The sequence below is a fragment of the Zosterops lateralis genome (genome assembly GCF_965231275.1).
Source record: "Zosterops lateralis genome assembly, chromosome: 2".
NCBI classification, from domain to species: domain Eukaryota; kingdom Metazoa; phylum Chordata; class Aves; order Passeriformes; family Zosteropidae; genus Zosterops; species Zosterops lateralis.
Window position 1 is genome coordinate 71,721,942 of NC_139763.1, and position 21,829 is coordinate 71,743,770.

General features: G+C 41.0%; 1 protein-coding gene across 5 annotated transcripts in view; it reads left to right on the top strand.

Moving 5' to 3' along the window:
- Positions 1 to 21,829, top strand: part of SPATA13 (spermatogenesis associated 13) — a 72,033-nt gene that overhangs the window by 39,294 nt on the left and 10,910 nt on the right. For 4 of the 5 annotated variants that reach the window (XM_083854911.1, XM_083854912.1, XM_083854910.1 and 1 more), the window contains exons 3-9: positions 2,689 to 3,051; positions 6,213 to 6,357; positions 15,017 to 15,153; positions 15,734 to 15,913; positions 16,947 to 17,132; positions 19,186 to 19,365; positions 20,000 to 20,232. In XM_083854911.1, the coding sequence (XP_083711037.1) occupies positions 2,689 to 3,051; positions 6,213 to 6,357; positions 15,017 to 15,153; positions 15,734 to 15,913; positions 16,947 to 17,132; positions 19,186 to 19,365; positions 20,000 to 20,232 (1,424 nt within the window). Of the gene's footprint in view, positions 1 to 521; positions 689 to 2,688; positions 3,052 to 6,212; positions 6,358 to 15,016; positions 15,154 to 15,733; positions 15,914 to 16,946; positions 17,133 to 19,185; positions 19,366 to 19,999; positions 20,233 to 21,829 lie in introns of those variants that run through there. The other variant, XM_083854914.1, reaches the window with a different exon arrangement.

The following is a 21,829-nucleotide window of genomic DNA, read 5'->3' on the forward strand; positions in this document are numbered from 1 at the left end:
TAAAAGATTCATTAGGAGAAGGTAATTTGAGGTCAGCAGTGGTGCACCAGTATAAAGCCAGTCACGGGGGGAATTGTTTCCTTAGAATTTTTCCTTAATGTCAAGAATCACACTTAGCTTAAGTGACTGCAGTCACTGGAGCAGGCTGGAGCCTATGAGTTGTGTACTGGATATTTTTATTCCTGCTTGTAAGTGGTCACTTGATCAGGTTCTGCTTGAGCAGACCACTTAGAGGGATGTGAGATTATCAGTCCAGTTTCCCCTGGTTTCTGCAGTGACAGGATTATGTTTTCTCTTTTAGTATTATTCAGTGCAGTTTATAGATCTAAGACTAAAAACACACATCCTTCAGCATTGTTTGTTGTACAGCAGAGATTAATCTGGCTGTCATTTGGATCACTACTGTAGGTGGAGTCCTGCAGAATGAAAGCAGTCCTCTGCAAATGTTATTGCTCAAGATAAGGGTGTAAGCAGCAGATTATGAGATGACGTGTGACGTGTCCTTCCCTCAGTCTAAAAGTACAGGATCATGGTATGAACTTTGCCTGACTGGTTATGCAGAGAGTGTGCTCACATTTGTAGCTCTTATGGACAAGACTTTGGGAAACAAAAACATAAAATGACTCTCATGAACTCCTTTCTCAGTCACTGCATATGTGGAGACCCTTTACCTTTGTCTGATTCTGAGGTAAGAACTTTATTTAACCTGTGACTTTGCTGCTCAGACTTGGAGGGGCTGTGCTTAAGGAACAGCTTTGCTGAAGCTGTGTTAATGCACCAGCCGGGCAGTGACTCTTTTGCTTAGTTAAGTGCACTGTTAAAACTGGTCCTGAACACAAAGCTGTAGAGAACCTGAAGTTCTTGCTTGAGTGACAGGCATCAATAGAATTCTTGCTTGAGTGACAGGCATGCCATAGAAACCAAATTTTTTTAAGTACTCTATTTAGAATAAATTTCATGCTCTAAGTGAAATAATTGAATGTAGAGCAATGTGTGATGTTGATTTTTTTTTGTCCTAATTGCAGTAATAGTGTTAAAATATTGACTGTTTAGTAACTCTGCTTACTGGCTGAAGTGCTTTCATACTAAGGAATTAATCTTAAGCTGTCTTTCAAACAAAAAGCAACATTTCCCACTATATCATGTGGCTTAAAAAAGACTCATTGGATTTGTAGTGGCCTAGCTGAAAATGGCAGGTGAACAAGAAGGTGACAGAAGATCAATCCTCTGTCACAGACATTGTTGCAAAAGGCTGCTTCATGTTTGCTTTGGTTATGCAATATCTGGAATGCCTTCATTTGGTCTGGGACAGGTGAACAAAGTATAGTTAGAGAGAGACAAAATGATGTTTTTCTCTTTTGGAATACTTACAGCTTTCTCTCTTTTCTATTTTTCTTGGGAAAAGCCAAGAAACATCAAGAAATCAGAAATCTGAGGGAAAAGTGAACATAAATTTTTGTGTGCAGATTTTTCTTTCTGAAAAATTGCAAGGGCTTTGCTAGAAAAAATTACAATATTACTTCAAATGCATTGAAATGCTTAAAAATGTTGCCTCTACCAAGTATTTCAGCTGAGGTTATTTTATTTCCAAACTTATAATACCACTGCAGTTGTGATACTTGAAGGCATTAACCTCTGTGCGCCAAATGTGCTGTTAAATAGGAACAACATGCTCATTTTCCAAGCTTCCTATCTAAACCCATCATTTTTTTCCTGTGTTTGTGCAATAATATATCTCCAATATAATCTGTATGACTTTAATCTCTCAGAGCACATGGGAAGTGAGCTTCTCCCTTCCAAACTGGATGAGCTCTCTCACCTAATTCACTCCTGGCTACAGAATCTCTAGATCTGACCAAGTGGAATTGTGGGAGTGAGTGGTAGGAGGGAGTGTGACTGCCCATTCTGGTGTCAGCTTACAGTTACATGAATCTGCAGGCGGTCAAACTGCAGCCTTGCTGTTAGCTTTCATCACTGAACAGAGGTGAAACAGAGAAATATCATAGAATGGGTTGGCTTGGAAGGGATCAAGATCATCCAGTTCCAATCCACCAGCCATGGACAGGAACACCTTTCACTAGACCAGGTTACCCAGAGCCCCATCCAACCTGGCCTTGAACAATACCAGGGTTGAAGCATCCACAGCTACCTTGGGCAACCTGTTCTTTTGCTTTACCACCCTCATGGTCAAGATTGTCTTCATAATATGTAACCTAAACCTACCTTCTTTCAATTTAAAATTGTTGCCCCTTTATCCTGTTTCTACAAGCCTTGATAAAATGTCCAGAAACACAGCTGAGTTATTTTTACTGGTGTTACCTGCATTATCCAACTTGTGCATAGAAACAGGTCCTGCGAGCACAGAGTGATCTTTCCAAGATACTATTCCATGAATTCAGTATTTGAGATAGGATCTATCTGTACTGCTGAGGCAATAGCTGATTTTTTTAGTTTTATTAGTCTTGTTTGCCAAAGAGGTACTGATTGTTGGGTGTTTACCTTACTCATCACAAGCATAATGTCTGCTTTGCAAAGTTGTCTCTTCCTGAATTGTCAATTGCATTTGTTTTATTTGTGGTAACTTCTTCTGTTTTAGACATGTTAAGTTGATCTGCCATATGACAAACTCATAAATGATTAACTGTCTGAAAATTCCGTGGCTTATTTGACTTGTTCACATTTAAAAAGGTTGTTTCTGATGACCACTGGAAGAGGTCCACCTCCCAGGATGAAGAAAAGTCAGACTCACAAAAGGTCACACCCCGAAAATGGGGCTCTGGAAAAAGATCCCGGCCCAGACCTCTCTCAGACTATGGCCAAATGTGCGTCCGAAGTTTCTCTATACCAGAAGATGCAGTTGCAGTGGAGTCTCACCAGATAGACTGCACAGATGGAGAAAATCAGCCAGGACTGGCATCTGTTGGGTCTGTGATCCAAAGCAATACTGTAGGCTACCACAGAGGGCGAAAAAGAAGACCCATCTCCGTAATAGGTGGGGTCAGTTTCTATGGAGATGATCAAGTAGAAGAGAGAGAAAATCTGCTGACACAAGTAAGATAAACAGATGTGCTCTGCAAACTGCAAAAGACCCTTTCACTTCCTTGTCTCTATCTTCAGCCTAGAAAATAGAATGGATGCTTCCTTCTCTTCCTTCCCTTTTGTCAAGCTGACATCGTGTACTTAGAATACTGCTTTCCTGGTCACTAATTGCTTTGTCTTCTTGCTAAAAATACAGCATGGAACAAACCTGATACTGTCTTTGGGATAATCTTTTCCGTATTGTAAATTAATCTGATTTCTTTTTTGTCATGGTCATTATGTCTCATGTTGCTTTATAAGGGCTTATTTGTGTATAAGACAGATGTGTGTTTAGTCTCCTTATAGGGTGTTGGGCCTGAGGAACAGAATAATACAATCAAACACAATGATCACACGTTATTTATTGATCATTGCAAATTACCCAAAAGCAGGCCTGCTCAAAAACTCTGGCGTTAAAGTGGGGTTCAAAATCCTGGTTTTGGCATAGCAAATATACTTAAAACTAATGAAGACATTGCTTGAGAAAATTGGTAATAAATTGAGATATTAATGAAATAAGGAACTTAAGAAAACTGACAATATGAATACATCTGTCTGTGTACTACTAAATTGATCAGATGAAACAAAGGTAGGAAACGTATAAGCAAGCAGTGTGTACTTGAGTAGTACCTATATTTGCTATCTCTGTTGGCTTAAGTAAAAGAGTGAGAAATTAAAAACTGAAAGGTAAAAATTTAAAAACTGAAAGGTAAAAATTGTTCCTTTCTCCTTGGAGGTAGTGCTGAGCAAGTACAATATGTAGAGCAACTTACTGTTGTGTTGGTGGTCGTGGACCCATCTTGCACTTGGTTGCAGAGCTTCAGGCTCACAGGCTTTTGTAAGACTGCATTCATCAGGTATTTTCTACTTTCCAGGAAAGCTGGAGGACTTCGCCTAAAGCAATTGTCAACCTGATAAAGCAACAGAAAAAATAATTAGTATTTGCATCCTAAAAAAATTTAATTGTGGTGGTTGTTAATGAAATTTGAGTCCTGTTAGTCTTTCTCAAGCCACTTCATCTCCCACTGGGAAGTTTAGCGATGGTGAAGTGCTGAAACAATGGCAGGATTTTCAGTTTCATGTGAAAAAAATTTGTAATATGAACACTGTTATTGTGTATTACATACCTTTTCTAAGTCCCTGATGAAAAAATGCATCTTGCAAAACCCTGGCTGAAGCCAATAAACCTTTTACCCAGGCCTTTGTTTCAAATTTTATGTAATTAAGATAGTTTAGAATTAATTTTATCTCTTAACTTGGAAGGGAAAAAAAAAGAGGAAAATTATTGCTACTAATTCTAGGCTGTCTTACTCAAGAATAATAGATGGATTTCAAAGGATAGTAAATACTGGCAACTTGCTGTACTATGTAAGGGATTAAACACTCTCCAGGCCCTTCATTTAGTGCTGAAACCAAATTGATCTCTTCAAACCTTGTTCACATCACTTTAATAGTGAAGGAACATGCATCAAGGCAGCTATTTGAATTTATTCTTTCCATGCTCCAGTGCTGCCATGAGAGCTTGGCTGGGGTTGGATTAGCACATTGCTGGATCACTGTGGTCAACACCAAAACTATGGAGCATTCCTAACAAGGGCACATTATTAAACCAAATTATGGCCTTCCTACTGCCATAATACTGCCACTGAATAAAAGCATATCCGTGTCTGTCTGGGAAAAGGATTTAGATTGAAGTCTTATAAGAAAATTCTAGTTACCCAGAAATAGCCTTTTTTTGCTTACTTGGCCAGTTATTTGCACACAGTAATTGCCCTCACTTCTATTAGCTATTTGATACAACAAATCAGACTTTTTGTGGTAAGGATCTTGGTATACTGATAAGGCACTTAGGAAATGAGGTTGAAAGATGAGGTTATAGATAAAACATATTTCGTACACATGGAGGTTTTTGGCAGTCATAATAACAACTAAACTTTTAGCTAGAATGTGAGAAAGAACTCATCAAGCAGGCACTAGAAGTATTTTATGTTGGGCTGTCAAAGACTGCTCTTCACACTGGTGATTTTTTTTTTTCTTTAAAGCTTTGAAAACCCATAGGAGTATTTGAAAAGTACAAAGCTAATTCCTTATCCACTCTATTTTGTTTTGGTCTGACAGCTTAGGTGTGAGAAAACATTTTCAAACAATACTGTCATTTGGTTTCGTAACAGAGCGTCAAGAGATAGTTCATTAAAAAAACATCCCTGATGTTTCAGATTACTTGATAGAAGAACAGTAAGAGAAGATCTAAAGGCAAGTTTCTCTGCAGTTCATGTGCTGATGCCTGGCTGTTTAATATTGAATGCTTATGCAAGATCATTCAGCCTGGCTAATGTGGAGTTGTTCAGGGACAACCTAAAATCAGACTCAATTTGCAAATAAAACAGGGGTAGGTTTTCCAATCATAATTTAACAAAGGAATGATTTATCCTAAGAAAATGTCTTTGAGATAAACTTGCAATAAACTTAGTATTACCTCTTTCTTACCAGACTCCTGGGAACTCAAAACAGAGCATCATTTAGACAGTTACTATTGTCTTCTTTATTTTACTGACAAGCAATACATTTAACTGATGAAAGCAGAAATCCACCACCTCTGCAGAAAACCTGTTCGAGTGTTTTACCATTTTCATTAATCTAAATTGACCTTCCTTCAGTTGAAAGCTATTTCCTCTTGTCCTATCACTACATGCCATTGTAAAAAGTCCCTCTCCAGCTTTCTTGTAGGCCCCCTTGGGTACTGAAAGGTCATAGTGAGGTCTCCCTGGAGCCTTCTCTTCTCCAGGCTGAACAATCCCAGCTCTCTCAGCCCAGTCTTCATAGGAGAGGTGCTCCTGCCTTCTGATTGTCATCAAAAAAGTGTATTATGAGATGAAATTACAGAGCACATCTGACCACAACAGAAGGCTAAGGAGTTTTTAATGTAACAAAGAACTGTAATGTAATAAAACTTGTTCTGTGATGCTGGTGCACATGGTATGCAGTGTTTAAGCAATGTCACTTCAACATCTGGGATTTTACTGCCCGTGTAATTACCTGGACTATCTGGAGAAACCTTACTTCATACCTGAGTTTTGCTCAGTTGGACTTGCCAGTAGCTTTACTAATACTGGATTTTCCTGTTTCCTCGGTAGCCTGTGGCACGGCCACCCGTTCCAGCACACAAGGTGCCCCCGTACAAGGCTGTTTCAGCCAGGTTCCGGCCACTCACCTTCTCACAAAGTACCCCCATCGGCCTGGACCGCGTGGGACGGAGGCGGCAGATGAGAACATCTAATGGTAAGATGAGTATTTTTAACTTTGTGGATCAGAAAGCCACACCCCAGGCTAAGCAAAAATTAGAATGTAGTATGGAGGACAAAAGAGTACAAATCAACTCAGTGACAAAGTAATACCCAGCTAAGTTGCTTTGTTTTGTGAGTTTCTTAATAGTAGATACTGTTATCATGTAAAACTTTTTTTTCACGTCTACTCTTTGACATTGCTAAGGTTTATTGTTCTGACCACTTACATGCCTTTATGAGCCACTCTCTTATTCATATACTTTCCTGAAGTCAATAGGTTATGAAGGAAGTGTGTTCTAGTATGCTTGAGTTCATACCTGCACCCTAGCCACACCACACATGTATTTTTAGTTTTCTGTTTACCATTCATTCAACTTTACTTAGATAGGCAAGCCTTAAATAATTAAGTGGCTTGCTGGTGAGTGTAGCTCAACCAGAACTCTGGTACATGAGGGGACAGGGTCTTGGTAAAAATTGCCTTTTTGGAAGCACTGCACTTTAACAGGCTCGCTGGTGTGTCCTGTGTAATTTTACTGTAATTGTTTACTCTTAGCATGCAGTGTTATCTGGAGTTAACAGAAGTAGTCTATTAACTAGTCTAATAGTAGTGGAACATTTCTTCACAGGTGGGACCAGAAGAACCTGGAATTAACACCATTTGTGTTCCTTCAGACACTGGCAAGAGTTGGAAATAAAAGCAAAATTCTCACTTTGTTGTCTTTCACTGTTAATGGTGAACAAAGCACTGTTGGGAACTTTCACCCTGAACCTTCTGGATCAAGGCTTCCCTTGACTGAAGCAGGAAACTTAACAAATAGCATTTTCAATGTTCATTAAAATTACATGTGTGTTTACAAGTCAGTAACTTGGCTTCTATGGTTCTTAGCTAAGTTTTAGCTGCAATGATGTCCAAATATGCGAAAAATGCTTTAATTGCAAATTTGTTTATGTAAGAACATGCTAAAACTGAATTCACCTGTTTTGAGTAGAACATACAGTTTTTTTCAGGAGGTGCTTTTCAAGAAGCAGACCTGAGAATTTCTAACTATGGCAATAAGAGGGACTTATCCACTGAGATGAGCTCAGTTGGTTATCCACTGAGATGGTGTTGGTAATGCCTAGGCTATGGGTTTGATCTCCATATGGGCCATTCACTTAAGGGTTGATCATCTGATGATCAAGGGTCGATCACTGCCTGATGATCTTAGTGGGTCCCTTGCAACTCAAAATATCTGTGATTCTGAGATACATTATTGTGCTGGTTTAGACAGTTGGTTTAGAGAACTAAACTCCAAATAAGCCGTTCCCTTTCACCTTTCCAGTAATGGAGGGACAATAAGGAGAAATTATGAGCTAGCAATTTACTAAAATCACAATGACAACAGCAGTGTTAATAGCAAAAAGTATGCAAAAAGCAGAAAAAAGGGCATTTACCACAGTGAAAAAAAACCCAGCACTTCTTGAAGATAGTACCTGCTGTGGTCTCCACACAAAGGCGGTATAGTTCTGTTCCTGTGTCTGGGCCACGTGGTATTTGGGATGCAAAGGCAATATGTCAAGGAGAGCTTACACCACTTAATGTTCTCCCCTCCCCACCCCAATATGGAAAACAACGAAGGAGTAGGACAAGCAAACCCCTTGGAAGCTCGATCATCACATTGGGCCACACTGCTGCCTCAGACCGCTCTGCTTTGCTGGTTCGATTCTGCACAGCTGCCCCTGGCACTGATGCTTCTCCACTCAGCTGGGCTCAGTCCCACACAGCTGCCTCTGGCACCGGTGCTGCTCCAGTTGGGCTCTTCTGGAGCTTGGGCTTTGTAGCTGGGATTGGCTCTGTGCTGCTGCCTCTCTCTCTTGCCTTTTGTTCCCTTGGGGTGGCATCTCAGGCTCATCGTTGCTGTCCTTCATCACCGTGTCTTAAAGCTGCGACCTGAAGGAATGGGAAAGGGACTGACAGTGGTGAAAGGGGCTGGGTCCACTTGGCTGATCCCAATACCTTCTCCCTGGAGAGATCCAGCAAGATGGCAAAGTTTGGTTTCCAGTGCCCAGCTGCTCCTGCCAGAACCACACCCCCAGCGATGATGTGGGTGGTATGGAATAAACAGCGCTACAAGCTCCACCCCCTCTTTTCTCTAACCAGGGCAATTATATACACTCCATTTGTATTTTCCTTTTAATTTATATTGTAGCAAAATATTAGGAACTACTTTAAAAACTGTGTCTGGAGTGTGTTTTGCTGTATGCTTCTTAGTACACTTAATGATCCAGGTCAGGCACTGAGGTAAATTAGACATCAAATGCTGTGACTCTTGCTGAGATTATGGGGTGTCTCAGTCCCTGATTCCAGAAGGACCACTCAGAGTAACAGGTCTGCCATAACATAGTTTATAAAAAAAAGAGGCTCTTTTATTATCACAGAGTAGGAATTATTTTTTCTATTTTTAGTTATCCTTTCCAGTTCATGTTTGGAAACCACATGACTTAGTTATCTTAATACCACGTGTATTAGTTACCTAGACAACTGCCTGAGAGCAATATCTCTCCAAGTATTTAGGATTTGAATAACTAGTCTCCTAAACATAAGCATCGAGGTGACAAATATACAAACTAAGATATCTGCCACTTTTCAGGACAATGAAGCCAAAGCAACCTTGATTATATTAGATGTGACTTTTATGAGACCTTATAATAGACACAGAAGTGGAGCAGGAGAAGTTTCTAAAATCAAAACTCTCAAGGCAAGTGGGGAATATCATGGACTTCACAGTTTGAAAGGAGTTGCAAAGATCTTTTAAGTAGCTCCAGAAGAAAATATTAAAGTGACTGGTGTCACACATTCTGATCTCTTTCCTTTCTTCTCTTAAATCACAAGGCACTTCCTTGTATTTGAACATGTGAGAGTTTTTTGTTTGCTCTCTCACAGTGAAATTCGATAGTACAAAAGCCTTTTATTATAGAAAGTAATTCTAAACCCAAGCACTGAAAACCAATGATATCTTATTTTAGTTACTTGCTAAGCCTAATGTTACATACTTTCTTCTTATAGCAATGGCCAGTAGAAGTGGAGATGTAAGTTTTTAGAAAACAGATGTTACAAGACAGTGAGTCTTCATCTGTAGGAAACTGAGTAAGAATCAGAAAACACAAGGGAAAATGCTCTTGAGACTTAACATTGCTACTCTTGCACTTTGAAAGGTTACAAGTTATAAATTATATTAAACAGGTTGCCTGTTTGTCACTGCAGAGCAAGTTTATAAGCATCTCAAGAACTAACCCATCTTTTTTTGCGTATTTTTGCGTGGGACTAGAATTTGGCCTGTGGAGCCAAATTTGAACTGTGTGGAGCACAGCTTGGGAATGACTTAGGAGAGTGGTTGGTTTTCTTAAAGAGTGGAATCAGATGTTCAGTGTCTGCATGAATGATGTGGGAAGGGAGGTATAAAATGAAATGGTTATTTTTGCTGGTGTGCTGAATTATTCACGGTAGTAAAAGTGAGACATGAGGCGGTGCGCTGGCGTCAGGTGTTGGTAAAGCCCAAGGTAATGCACGTGGAGGAGGAAAAGAGCCTGATGTGCTTGCAGAAGGATGGACTTTGAGCTGGATATTGCCATTCAGGAAGAGGTCTTATAGTCTTAACAGCCATTTACAGAGTCAGTGCAGTGCATAGTAACAGTCAAAACAGTAAATAAAAGGGCAGGAGTTTGTAGGAAATGAATAGAGAACAAAACAGAAGGCCCAATTGTGCCACTGGTTTGTGTGGGGGCCATCTCCCTGTTCCTTTCCATCCCAAAAGGCATTTTTTACGGTGGACAAGAGAGGGAAAAGCAGAAGGACAAGAAAATTGACTCTGTGTGTGTCTCTGGGAGGAGTGATTAATGTGGCTTGGGCTCTGCAACATGGAAAAAAGGACAATAGGAGAATAAAAGTCTGTTGGGCATGGGAAAAATGAACAGATAATAATTTTTGTTTCTAATAATTTCAGAACTAAAGGGCACCAAATGAAATCACCAGAGAGCAAGCTCAAAATAAATGATAGTTTTCACAGTCTGTAAAATTAAACTGTAAAACTAATTGCTCCACATTATATTTCACATCCCAACAGTTAAAAAAATTCAGAAAGTGGTTTGAAAAATCTGGTTCATTAAACACAAAGATATAATTTCTGCCCCAGGAGGGATCTGACTGATCTGTAGATAACTGGAATTTTAAAAAGTACTTCAGAAAAATGCTATCATATGCCTCATCTATTTTTATGTTCCTCACTGGGCATCTGCTACTGGCTGCTGTCAGGGAAGTGGTTGGGGGTGACTTGTGGTCTGCCCCAGGATGGAGGGTTCTATGATACCAGAGCGTTTCTAAAACTGAATTTTCTTGAGGTGGGTAAACCAGCTTTTTGTATTTTAGTAAGTGCTACCCACAGCCTTTTCAGAGTGTCCTGTGCAGTGGCTAAGCCAGCTCAGCATGCATTTGGACAAGGTCACTGTGGACTGCCACTACAAAGGACAGCCTGTGCCTCCTCCTGTCCCTGGCTGATCTACAAGGAAACGAAGCCACCACCACCTCCCCCCAAATGAGTACTTTTGTGGTGGTTCAGTTTGCCAGATGTGCCCATGCAAAGGAGGGAGAGAAGACCCCCTCCATCTGAGCAGCATCCCACGGTGGCAATAGGTTAGTCATTGGGCAAAAGCACACAGTCTGTTCTTTTCTGCAAAAATCAGACCAAAAGAGTTTTGCTTTGTTTTTCAGAGGTTGTTTTTAAAGTGGCAAAGAGCTTGTGTTCTGGCTGATTAAAAGCATGAAATTTTCACTTGCAAGTCCCAGGATCATCAGCACTTCAGGGTCATCAGTGCCACTTGTTTGCCAGCTTGCTTTTTTTTAATGGTTTATGCCAAGAAAAATTCTGTGTATGAGGATCTTATGTGGTAGCTTGGTTTTTTTGTGCTATCCAACTAGAGTCCTTGCAGCAAGAAATAATAGGGAAGTATGAGAGATTCAGGAGATAATTTCTGTCAGTCTCCCGTGCAGTGCAGCACAAATAGGATTTTTGCAGGAAGACAGCATTAATAATGCAGGGTGATGTTTGGACTTTCCTTCTCTGTCTGAGGCAGTGCTGGGGAAAACCATGTGATTTTAGTGGGTGTTGAGATATTGCTGTGTGCAGAAATGCCTGCAGGGTTTTGTGAACACATCCCTGGAGGAGGCAGTCCCCAGTTACAGGACAAGCTCAGCTGAGCAAGAGTTTTCAGGTAAAGAAGCAGCCAATAAACTTTTGGGGCTTTCCAAATTAGGCATAGTGCTGTGAACAGACATAGGTTGCAGCAGGCTTTGCACTCTCCTGATGGGAACAGCTCGTGCCTTTGCTTCCAGTGCATGGACTGATCCAGCTTCACTGCGGGAGGACACAGATGCAAGAGTGAATGCTGCCCCATGGTGAATGAATGAGGTGGTGTTCTGGCTGGGTCCGACCCAGAGAAATATGGATGGTGTGAGTGCTTTCCTGCTTCACTCGCTATTTCATAGAGCAGCTGAATTAAGTTTGTAGTTTCAGTGAGAAAATGTCTCCCTCCTCCTCTGTTTTCTTGGGAGCAGTCTGCTGCAGCCTTAACGCTTGTGCTGCTTGTGCCCTAAAAATGATAGATAGAGTGTTTTGCCTGTGAAGCAGGAGAAATTGTGCAAAAAATACCTTAGTTGTTTACTTCTCCTGGAACTTTAACTGGTATAGTATGACAAAGATAGACCGATACTCTGAACAGTGTTGTAATACAAGGAACTCCCAACTCTCATCCAAATAGTCTCTCCCTCTGGATTGCAGTCATTTGAATATAGATTGAAATCGCATTTAGCTGCTTTAATGAAAAACAAATGCACTCTCTGGCTTGCTCTGTTCACGATGTTCAGGCTCTGTGGGAGCAGTCTGAGCGGCTGCAGGCGCAGCACAGCCAGGGCCAGGCAGCCAGGTTTTTGTTTCTTTTCTGGAACTTCCTCCCTAAGGGCACCCCATGATGTCAGAGAGCCGGGAGCAGCCAGGCTGAGGGAGCAGCCAGGCTGAGCAGCTGAGTGCGCCGCTGGCAGTTCCCAGCCAGGCTCAGCCTCGGAGGCACCGCCGGGAGCTGGAGGCAGCCGACAGCCTCTTCCTCCAACCTGTGGGTAGCCTAGAGCCTCTTGTGATCCTCCAGCAGCCCTGCAGGACTGAGCATCATCACCTGTTAGAGGGCTGACGGCAGCATGGTAGCCAGGGGGGCAATGGCACATTTTTGGAGTCTGGAGAGCCTTCAGATGGGTACGTGTGAGTAGAACATGCTCGCTCTTGCTTTTTACATAGTGTTTTTTTGATTGAATTGGTAAACAGTGGCAGTCAGGGGGCCTGACTCTGATGACACTTAACTCTGTGTCATCCATGGAACCTGCAGTGCTGGTGAAAAGCTGCTAGGAGATCTGCATCAATCCCAGGCTGTCTTTTAAGTTTTTTGCATCCCGTTGGTGCAACCGAGAAAGCACATCCCTCCCTCTGGTATTTCAGTCTGTATACAATAAAGGGAAAGATGCAGAATATGAGATTTCACTTGATTTTATCCTACAAAGTCAGTGTAAGCATGTTGATTTGGTACAGAGTAACAAAGAGCTTTCTGTCCCAAAATTGCAGTTATTTTTGTCTGGAGAATTAGATTATTTCGATGTGCCATTGTTACTGGAACAACCCCACAGGCAGTATGGATAGTACAGTGGAAATGTATAAAGGATCACTGGAATTCATTTTTTGGATGTTGCTTTATAAGATAAAAATTGATTTAATAGAATATTTATTTGCAGATTTTTTTAAATAAAGCATTTTCAGTAAATTTCTCAGGATGTGTTTTAAACGTTTATCATGCTCAGATTAAGGAGTTTGTAGGAAAAAAGAAATCTTGATTTTTTTTAAAATAAGGATTCTGCATCCTTCCTGCTTAGGCAGATTATACTGTTAATGTGAACGTATATTTAAAATGCTAGGGAGTAGAACAGAATGGCTAAATAGCCATGTTCTGTTGTATCAAGACTATACCATATTTTTCTATTTTTAATGGAAAGAAAAATCTTGCAAGTTTTTAGTGAATCTGTGTAGTGATCTGCTTTGATCTCTCTGGCAAATTAATGCTCAGATGAGCAACGATGCTGATGTTGGTAGGTGTGCCCAGAGGAGGGGGTTGCAGTATTTTTCCCTATAAGGTAAATAGCAGATGGCAGCAGAGTGCCTGGTGGTAGTAGGTGCATGGAGTAAAGCCAGGAGTTGTCTCTTTGTGACTCTTACCCATCCAGAGCCCAAAGCCCAGCAGACAGGCAGTGCCCAGGTCTGAAGCAGAGTAGAGAAAAGGCAGTGTCAGGATCCTGCTGCTTGTTGGCATTGGCACGTTCAATGATTCTGCTTAAATGTCCTTTCCCAGGCACTCAGGAGTAAGAGCTGCTCTCTTGACTGTGTGACAACTTACCTGGGACACACTAACCTTTAGCAAAGAAGTTCAGTGCTAGCAACCTATTTTGAATTTGACTTTTTACTTTTTAATGTGTTTTCGAGCATTGTATGAACTTCAGACTCTCTAGTTCACAGCTTGGGCTTGCCATAAGAATAAATCTTTAGGAATAAGTTAACAAGGACCAGAGAATGCACTCAAGCACAGGGCCACTGGTCATGAATGCTTCTTGATCCTGGGTATTTTGACCATTGCAGGTGGCTTTCAAAGGCAAACCCACTTGGACAGCGTCCAGCACTGAGCAGTGTGGGTGTCAGACAGTCAGACTTGTTCCTGAGATCAGCCCCCAGTTCCCTTCCTCTGCTACTGTGGAGGTGATTGCCAAAAGGATCTATCACCCAGTGGTGTACCCCAAATGGATTTTACAGTTTTATACAGTAACGGTGTTTCTCCTGGGTTATGTGGCTGTGTAATAAGATGAAGCTCATTTTAGTCCTGACCTCTCTTTCTATACAAAACTGCCTCTTTGGTCAGAAAACGTACAATTGTCAAACCAAGAAATTGTTGGGATTTGGCACAATTAGAACAGTTGTTTTTATAAGGCCATTCCACTGTGCCCAGTCTGGATTCCCTGTCCCCTTGAGCCTTGCTGCTGCCAGCACCTCCCCAGTGCATGGGAGAGGTGGCAGGAGCCTGTGCAGAGCTGGGGCTGCAGGCAGGCTGCCCACCCCTCTCACAGCTGGGTGGGCACAGAACCATTGGGTCCTTATGTCCCTGGAGGGGATGTGACAGTGTGAGGGCATCTGGCCTGGGGATGACAGTGTCCCCACTGCTGGGGGCTGCTGGGGCTCTCTCATCTGCTGCCTGGGAAATGGTATCAGGGCCTTCCTTCTGATACAGGTCATTTAAGGTTTCCTCTCGTAAAAAATAAATAAGGAATTGCTGTAGTTCCGTTTTTTTTTTTTTTTTTGTGTACAAAAGTTTCTTGGTTTTGTCAGCTGCTAAATGAGAAAATTCTGAAGAAGAGTAAAACATATTTAATGACGGAAAGGTGGTTTTCCTGAGAGCTCTGCTGCCCTCCACTTCTGCTGTTATTGTTTTATTCATGACAACAAAGGCAATTTCTCAGCAATTCCTATTGCATTGTTGTCTTTCTTTGAATCATAAAAATGATGAAGCAAACAGCTGTTGCACTTTTGTTTTAGTTGCTGCAGATGGTGGGACTGAATCTTCAGCCTTAGTGGATGACAATGGCAGTGAGGAAGATTACAGCTATGAGGAGCTCTGCCAAGCTGCTCCCAGGTACCTGCAGCCTGGAGGGGAGCAGCTAGCAATTAATGAGGTAATGTCCTGGGCTTTGCCTTGCTGGAATGATGGGCCAGGGAGGGCAGGGACAGGGGATGCAGAGGGATGTTTTCCACGCTCTGAGATTTCATAGTCATAAAAGAGTCAATGGCAGTAGCTAGTTTCTTTGGGAGACATTTTTGTTTGCTCAGTGGTAAATACCTTTTTATGGGTAAAACTTTCTTTTTACTTACACTCTTTGCTAGTATTGTTGTAGTTATTGCAGTTTTTCAGTAAATTGTGATTCCTTCTATAACCTCTCCTACTGTTTCCTTCACTAGAGGAAGGGAGTAGGTGAAAGGGTACAGTTTGAGTGGGTTTAGTTTTCCCTCTGGGTTTTAAACCATCACAGACTGTAACTGTTACCCTGTGTAACTGCTCTGGAGCAGGATTCTAATTGTTATCACTAATGAATATATGCATAGATTTCTGAAAATCTGAAATTTTAGTTTTATCTTGTAACAGGAGCAATAGTAGGCAACCTAGTGAGCTATGTTGATCTTTGATCTCTTTATAGTTTATAAACACTTCATAGTTTATCTTCTATTCTTCACAATCTCATTTTCTTCCTATCTAAGCTGATAAGCGATGGCACCGTCGTCTATGCAGAGGCTCTCTGGGACCATGTCACTATGGATGATCAAGAGCTGGGCTTCAAAGCTGGAGATGTCATTAGAGTTCTAGAAGCTTCCAACAAAGACTGGTGGTGGGGAAGAAATGAGGACAAGGAAGCCTGGTTTCCAGCTAGCTTTGTCAGGGTGAGTAACTTTTGCTTCTTGCTTTTGCACCATTGCAAGATTCCTGGCAGAGTGCAACAGTTGTCATGGCATTACATTTCATACCTGATCCTCAGCATGTTTATAGCTGAACATCAGTGGTGTAACCCCTAAGGAGTTCACAAGGGAAAAAGTAGTAGAGAATCACACCCTAAGATCCCTTAGCTTCTCTGACAACTTTTACTTTGTCTTCTTCATTTGGTCCCTTTATAACCAAAGGAATTTCTCAAACAGAGATTACAAAAGCAGAAAGCTCAACCAGAAAGTCATCAGTGTATACAGTGAGAATACAACAGTTCTCATAAGGGTTGGGGAGAGCTGTGCTGCAGGGATTTCTTGGTAAAATAGGGCTTAATTTATTATCAATGACATTGTGTAGAAATCTGGTTCACAGTCTGAACTCCGCAGACAGAACTCACCCAGATTTATGACAGTACAACTCTCAGATGGTAAAAATTGAAGTATGTTTTTGAACTACCTTTTGAGAACCTGCGGTGAGACATGGGACATACTGCTTGAAGTACTACATACACAAAGTGCAGGAGGTGGTTCCTCCCTTTCCCCTTCCTACATCTCTAGACAACATGGGCAATCAGACAGAAGTCAAAAAAGGAGGTGCTGCTACATCATACAGATGATAGGAAAACTATTTAAAAGTGGTTGAGTGTCTGCTTTGTAATTTTTACCCCAATGCTATCGTGGCCAAGCACATTAACTATCAGTAAGGGTCAGAAAAAAGCTGAACTCTGAAGAGTACATGGACAGTACAACATGGTCTCTCTCAAATACTCTCTCAAATAGAAAGTCATGTATTTATCCAGACAGAAATCTCAACACTTTGAGTGTGCAGTGTGTACAGTGAGATAACTCCTGTTGTGAAGCCCCCTCAGTAAGATGAGAATGAGAACACATCTGGATCCACTCTTCTCTTAGGTATAAGAAGTTTGTAACTGTTTTACCACATTTTGTAAAACTTTCTACTTCACTTTAATTGCTTTGTTTGTTCTGGCTGCAGCTGCGAGTTAATCAGGAAGAAGTGCCAGAAAATTGTAGTAATATCCAGGATGAAGAACAAGATTCAGATATTAGCAAGCATCGCCAGAAAATAGCTGAAAACAGGGATCAGATGAGAACCAACGTTATACAGGAAATTATGAAAACGGAACGAGTCTATATCAAGCATCTCAAGGACATCTGTGAGGTACATGCTTTAAACTGAGGACGTTCTGCTGACCTAATGAGAACAATTTATTCCATATAAGTTGAGAACTCCAGCGGTTTCTCATATCAAAATACTCCCAATTGTGATTCTGATGCTGTCAGTCAGGTTCTTCGTTTCCTCTTACGGCTTTTCCTCATGATGACTGCCATGAGCCATTGCTTCCTCTCTTTTAAAAAAAAATTGCATTTTTGATAGCGAAAAAATGCCTCTCTGACTGCTATTTCCATAATAAATGAGAGAAGGAAGTCTAGTTTATTTAGAGCTTTTTGCCTCTGTATAGAAAACTTTGAGTAACTATAGTAAAATAATTTACAGTTCAGTGACAAAACTTCTTGGAAGTAACTTGGAAAGAGTATTTACTAAGTGGTTTTTTCCCCTGTTTTCTCAAGTGAGAAGGTTTTTACTGGATCCTTAGGAGTTATGAAGAAATCTATGTGTGTTTTAGATCTACCTTGCTTGTTTGAACCATAAAATGGGGGTGGTTTTATTGGTTATTTTTCTCAATATTTATTGGAGGCTCACATATGGGCAAGAAGCTTCTTAATACTTTTCACTGAAGTTTGCCTCTTCTGATGTGAGTTGTGATGCATTTGACCTGTATTTGACTTTGTGGTTTGCATCTGGAATGGTTCTAAGCAACCTACAAAAATACTCTTTGTGGCCATAGTGTGCTAGGTCTGTCCTTGTATTTGTCATGCTGTCATCCCTTAGTCCACCACTTCCCATTAGATTATTTCATTCACAGCAAAGTAGACAAGACAGCAGTAGGTTTTGATTTTTTTAAATTTTTTTTGGATCAGGCCTTTTTGATGCATCTTGAAGAGAGAAAAAAAGGAGAGAAAGGACAAAAATTGGCTACTAACTGGCTAATTTTAAAACATTAAATGGAAGTTTTGTCATTCATATTCATTATTTACTTAAGCTAGAAAGAACAGGGAAGAATTTGTATGCTCTACTGTGCTGCTCCCATGGTTAGCTGAGTTCTAGGACATGACTCTCATATTTTACTGACCTGTTAAGGCTTAGGCATATATTAATTAATTATTTTTCTCTAATATGTATATCCTATACCTGGTTTTTAATATCTGGCAAGCCTCTGAGTTTAGTACAAGAGAGCAAGCACACATTTTCCAAGAAGAAAAGCAATGGGCAATGCTCAGCATGTGAGGTAGAGATTGTCGCTACTCTGTCCTCAGAGTGAATCTGTAGGGTGGTGCAAGTAGGACATAAGGCCGAAAATACATTCATGTAGGACTAAGCCAGAAAAGCTACACAGATAGTAACCCAAATTTGCAAGCTCAGCCCTAGAATGATTCACTCAGGCTGGTTGTAGCCAGGATCATGAAGCTAGAGAATACCCATAAAACATGTTTTACATTCAAGAAGTGTCTGCAGTCCACATTACAGGAGCCGCACAGGAATTAGCTTTCCCTGTTGGTGCAGCAGGAAATGCGGTAACTGGCTTGCAGCGTAGCCACTGCACAGCTCTCAGAGCAGATGGCTGTGGAGACAGGAATATTCCTAACAGTGCCAGCAATAGCCGGTGTTGCTTCCTGGTAAACCTCACCAGAGCAACTGCAAGGCTATTTCAGCTGTCTGCTCCCAAAGCTGTTTGCAGGAGCCCTGCCTGACAGCAGCCAAGTGGAGAAGCCTGGCAGATAGCCCCTGCCACATCAGTTAACCTTTGCACTCTCTGAACCCTGGTGCCAAAACTGCTGTGAGACTGTGAGCACAGCAGCTGTTCCTGGAGCTTCAGTCCCTGCAGTGAATTCATAACAGGGAGATGAGAGTGGGCTTTACACTCGAGAGGTTCCCTGCTTCATTTGGGGTACCCCGAGACAGGGGCTGGACCCCAATATCCATATGTGAACATCTCAGGTGCAAATCTGAATTTGTGCTTCTGTGTGTGTTTGGCTGGGAAACCACTTCCTTGCCTAGAGACCACAGGATTCTTGCCAGCTCAGATGATTTTGTTCAGGGTAGGACCTGTCTGACATCCTCAGACTAAGGAGTGTTTTTTATTTCATTTCAGGGTTACATTCGGCAGTGTCGCAAACATACAGGAATGTTCACCACAGCTCAGTTAAGCACCATTTTTGGAAATATCGAAGATATTTACAAGTTCCAAAGGAAGTTTCTGAAGGATCTTGAGAAACAGTACAACAAAGAGGAACCTCATCTAAGTGAAATTGGGTCATGTTTTCTTCAACATGTAGGTTGAAAAAGTTGATTTTATTTATGAAATTAAGAAAATATGATAATAAAAAGCCAAGTTACTATATTAGGAGGCGATTCTACTAACAAGTGTTTCTTAAATACTAAACTGGCAGCATTTTTAGACTGTAAAGCAACTTGCAATTAATTAAATATTTGTTTTAGATTTCTCCTCATCTTTAGCAATCACGTAATTTTGCAAACAGTTTTAAGGTTCCTTGTCAAAATTGTAATGATCACAGATGAGCTGGATTATTTGCAGTGATCTCATATTCAGCATGCAAAAACTTCCTAAAGACATTAAGGCAGGTAGATAGTGGGGAGATAAGCTGTCAGTTCTTGATAGAGACTTGCTAAGCCTATAGCTGTCTTCCCCACAGAAAAATACTTCTTAAAGTGAGTTTAATTATCCTGACTCAGGAAGAGACCTTTATTTCTGTGTTCTGACAAAGAAGGGTACATAGTTTTGACAGCTACAAAGTAGATTTTTGCATACTTTCAAGGCTGATCAGCCTGGAAGCAAGAAAATGGATTATTTAATCTAATTATATATAATAGATACTACAAAAATAGCTTTTCTCCTTTACAGACAAATGCTTCACTAAAGTTGTAACTTTTTTTTTTTTTAATAGCAAGAAGGCTTTGCTATTTATTCAGAGTATTGTAACAATCATCCCAGTGCCTGCATTGAACTCTCCAAGCTGATGAAGCAGGGCAAATACCGGCACTTCTTTGAGGCCTGTCGATTGCTTCAGCAGATGATTGACATTGCCATTGATGGTTTTCTTCTCACACCTGTTCAGAAAATCTGCAAATATCCTCTGCAGCTTGCAGAATTGCTCAAATACACCACCCAGGAGCACAGGTGAGAGAACTAAAATAGCAAATTCTGTAATAGTAGTAACACCTAATTGCTCAGCTTTTCTGGGTGACACAACAACACTGAAGCATTTGAGATCAGGAACAAAACTGTCATGGACCACAATAAACAGGGCATCTTGGAACCATCACAGTCAGTCACAAAAACAGTATTGAAGGTGCAGCACAGGGGACTGAGAGGATGCAAGACACAATGAGGAAAAGTCAAAGAGAGAGAAGGAAAAGAAGATGGTGTTTAAATAGGATGCAGGGAGGGATGTGTAATTCAGAGTGGGGAAAAAAGGCCAATGTGTCAAAAGAAATCAAGGAGAAGGAAATCCAAAGAAGAAGAGGGGAAGGCTCATAAAAGTTGTAGATGTAAGGAAATGTAAAGAGTGTCTTAGAAAAAAAACACAACCTGAGCAAGTTTGGAGGTAATTTGTTTTAGAAACTTGGTAATAAACATTACCTTAGTTTGCAGTAAAGTCTAGATATTAGATTTTCAGCTGGCATAAATAAAAATTGAAGTTGCAGATTATTAGCCTTTCTGGTATGCCCCTGTCCTGATTAAATTTTTGACCAAATTAAGATTTTATCTATAAGGGTCCGTCTTTTTATTTTGCATAATTGCAAGAAAATATTCCATTGTGACCCCTGTGCAAAGTCCAAATGAAGCCTGAGGCAATACTTTCTTTGCCAAAGTCAGTACTTTAACTTTGAGGAAACTCCCCTTGGAGACCAGTGGATATTTTGCTAAGGGCAAAATAGGAGGTGCATACTGCCGTTAAGATATGAAATGCTTCTGTTCAGTTCTGTGACTACCTGGGAAGTGCTGCAATACCAATTACTAACAAGGGTTTCTCTTTCACTGCTACTACTTTCAGAAAGGTTATTCTGTGAGCTATTAAACCTGCAGATAAAGTGACAGGGAGGTCTTGCCACCTTCCACCCTAGTACCTGTTTTCCTTTTGTGTGGCACAGCATCCAGATATGCCTTCAAGCACAGAGAAGTCCCCACTGTCCAGAGATTGCCACAAACAGGCAGACCTGCACCCACACAGAGCCTTGGGAAAGCTCCAGCCAGCTGGGGTTTTGGTAGCATTTTGTTTTTGTAAAAGAATTGAAGTTCCAATATGAGCAGTATGCTGTGAAGGCCACAAGTTGTGTAGCAAGTGTGGAATAAATACTCACCTACAGAGAAAAAAGGAACTGAGATAAGGAAGGGCAAGAGTAGCAGTATGGATATCATGTGGTCACCCTGTGGGACATATCCCTGTGATGTTAGAAGGATCCTGTTATTGTTAACCTCACTTTCTGTATTCAGTGTGGCAGAATAGAGTTTCCACAGATATAAATAAAGAGAGGAGAGAATGTACACATTCGGAAGGGAAGCGCATCCATCAGCAGTAGCCGATGATAATTGGAATTGAGACAGAAACAGATAAAAAGGACAGCAAGGCTAATCCAGGATTTATTTCTGGTCTGTGCTGTTTTCTGCCTCTGGCTTCCTTTGCTGCAAGAGGTATTCTAATAAAAGAGGAGAAGCAGCTTCTTTGCTGGGACTCCTTAGGCAAGAAGTGTGTCTCTTCCCTTCTGTCTTCTGA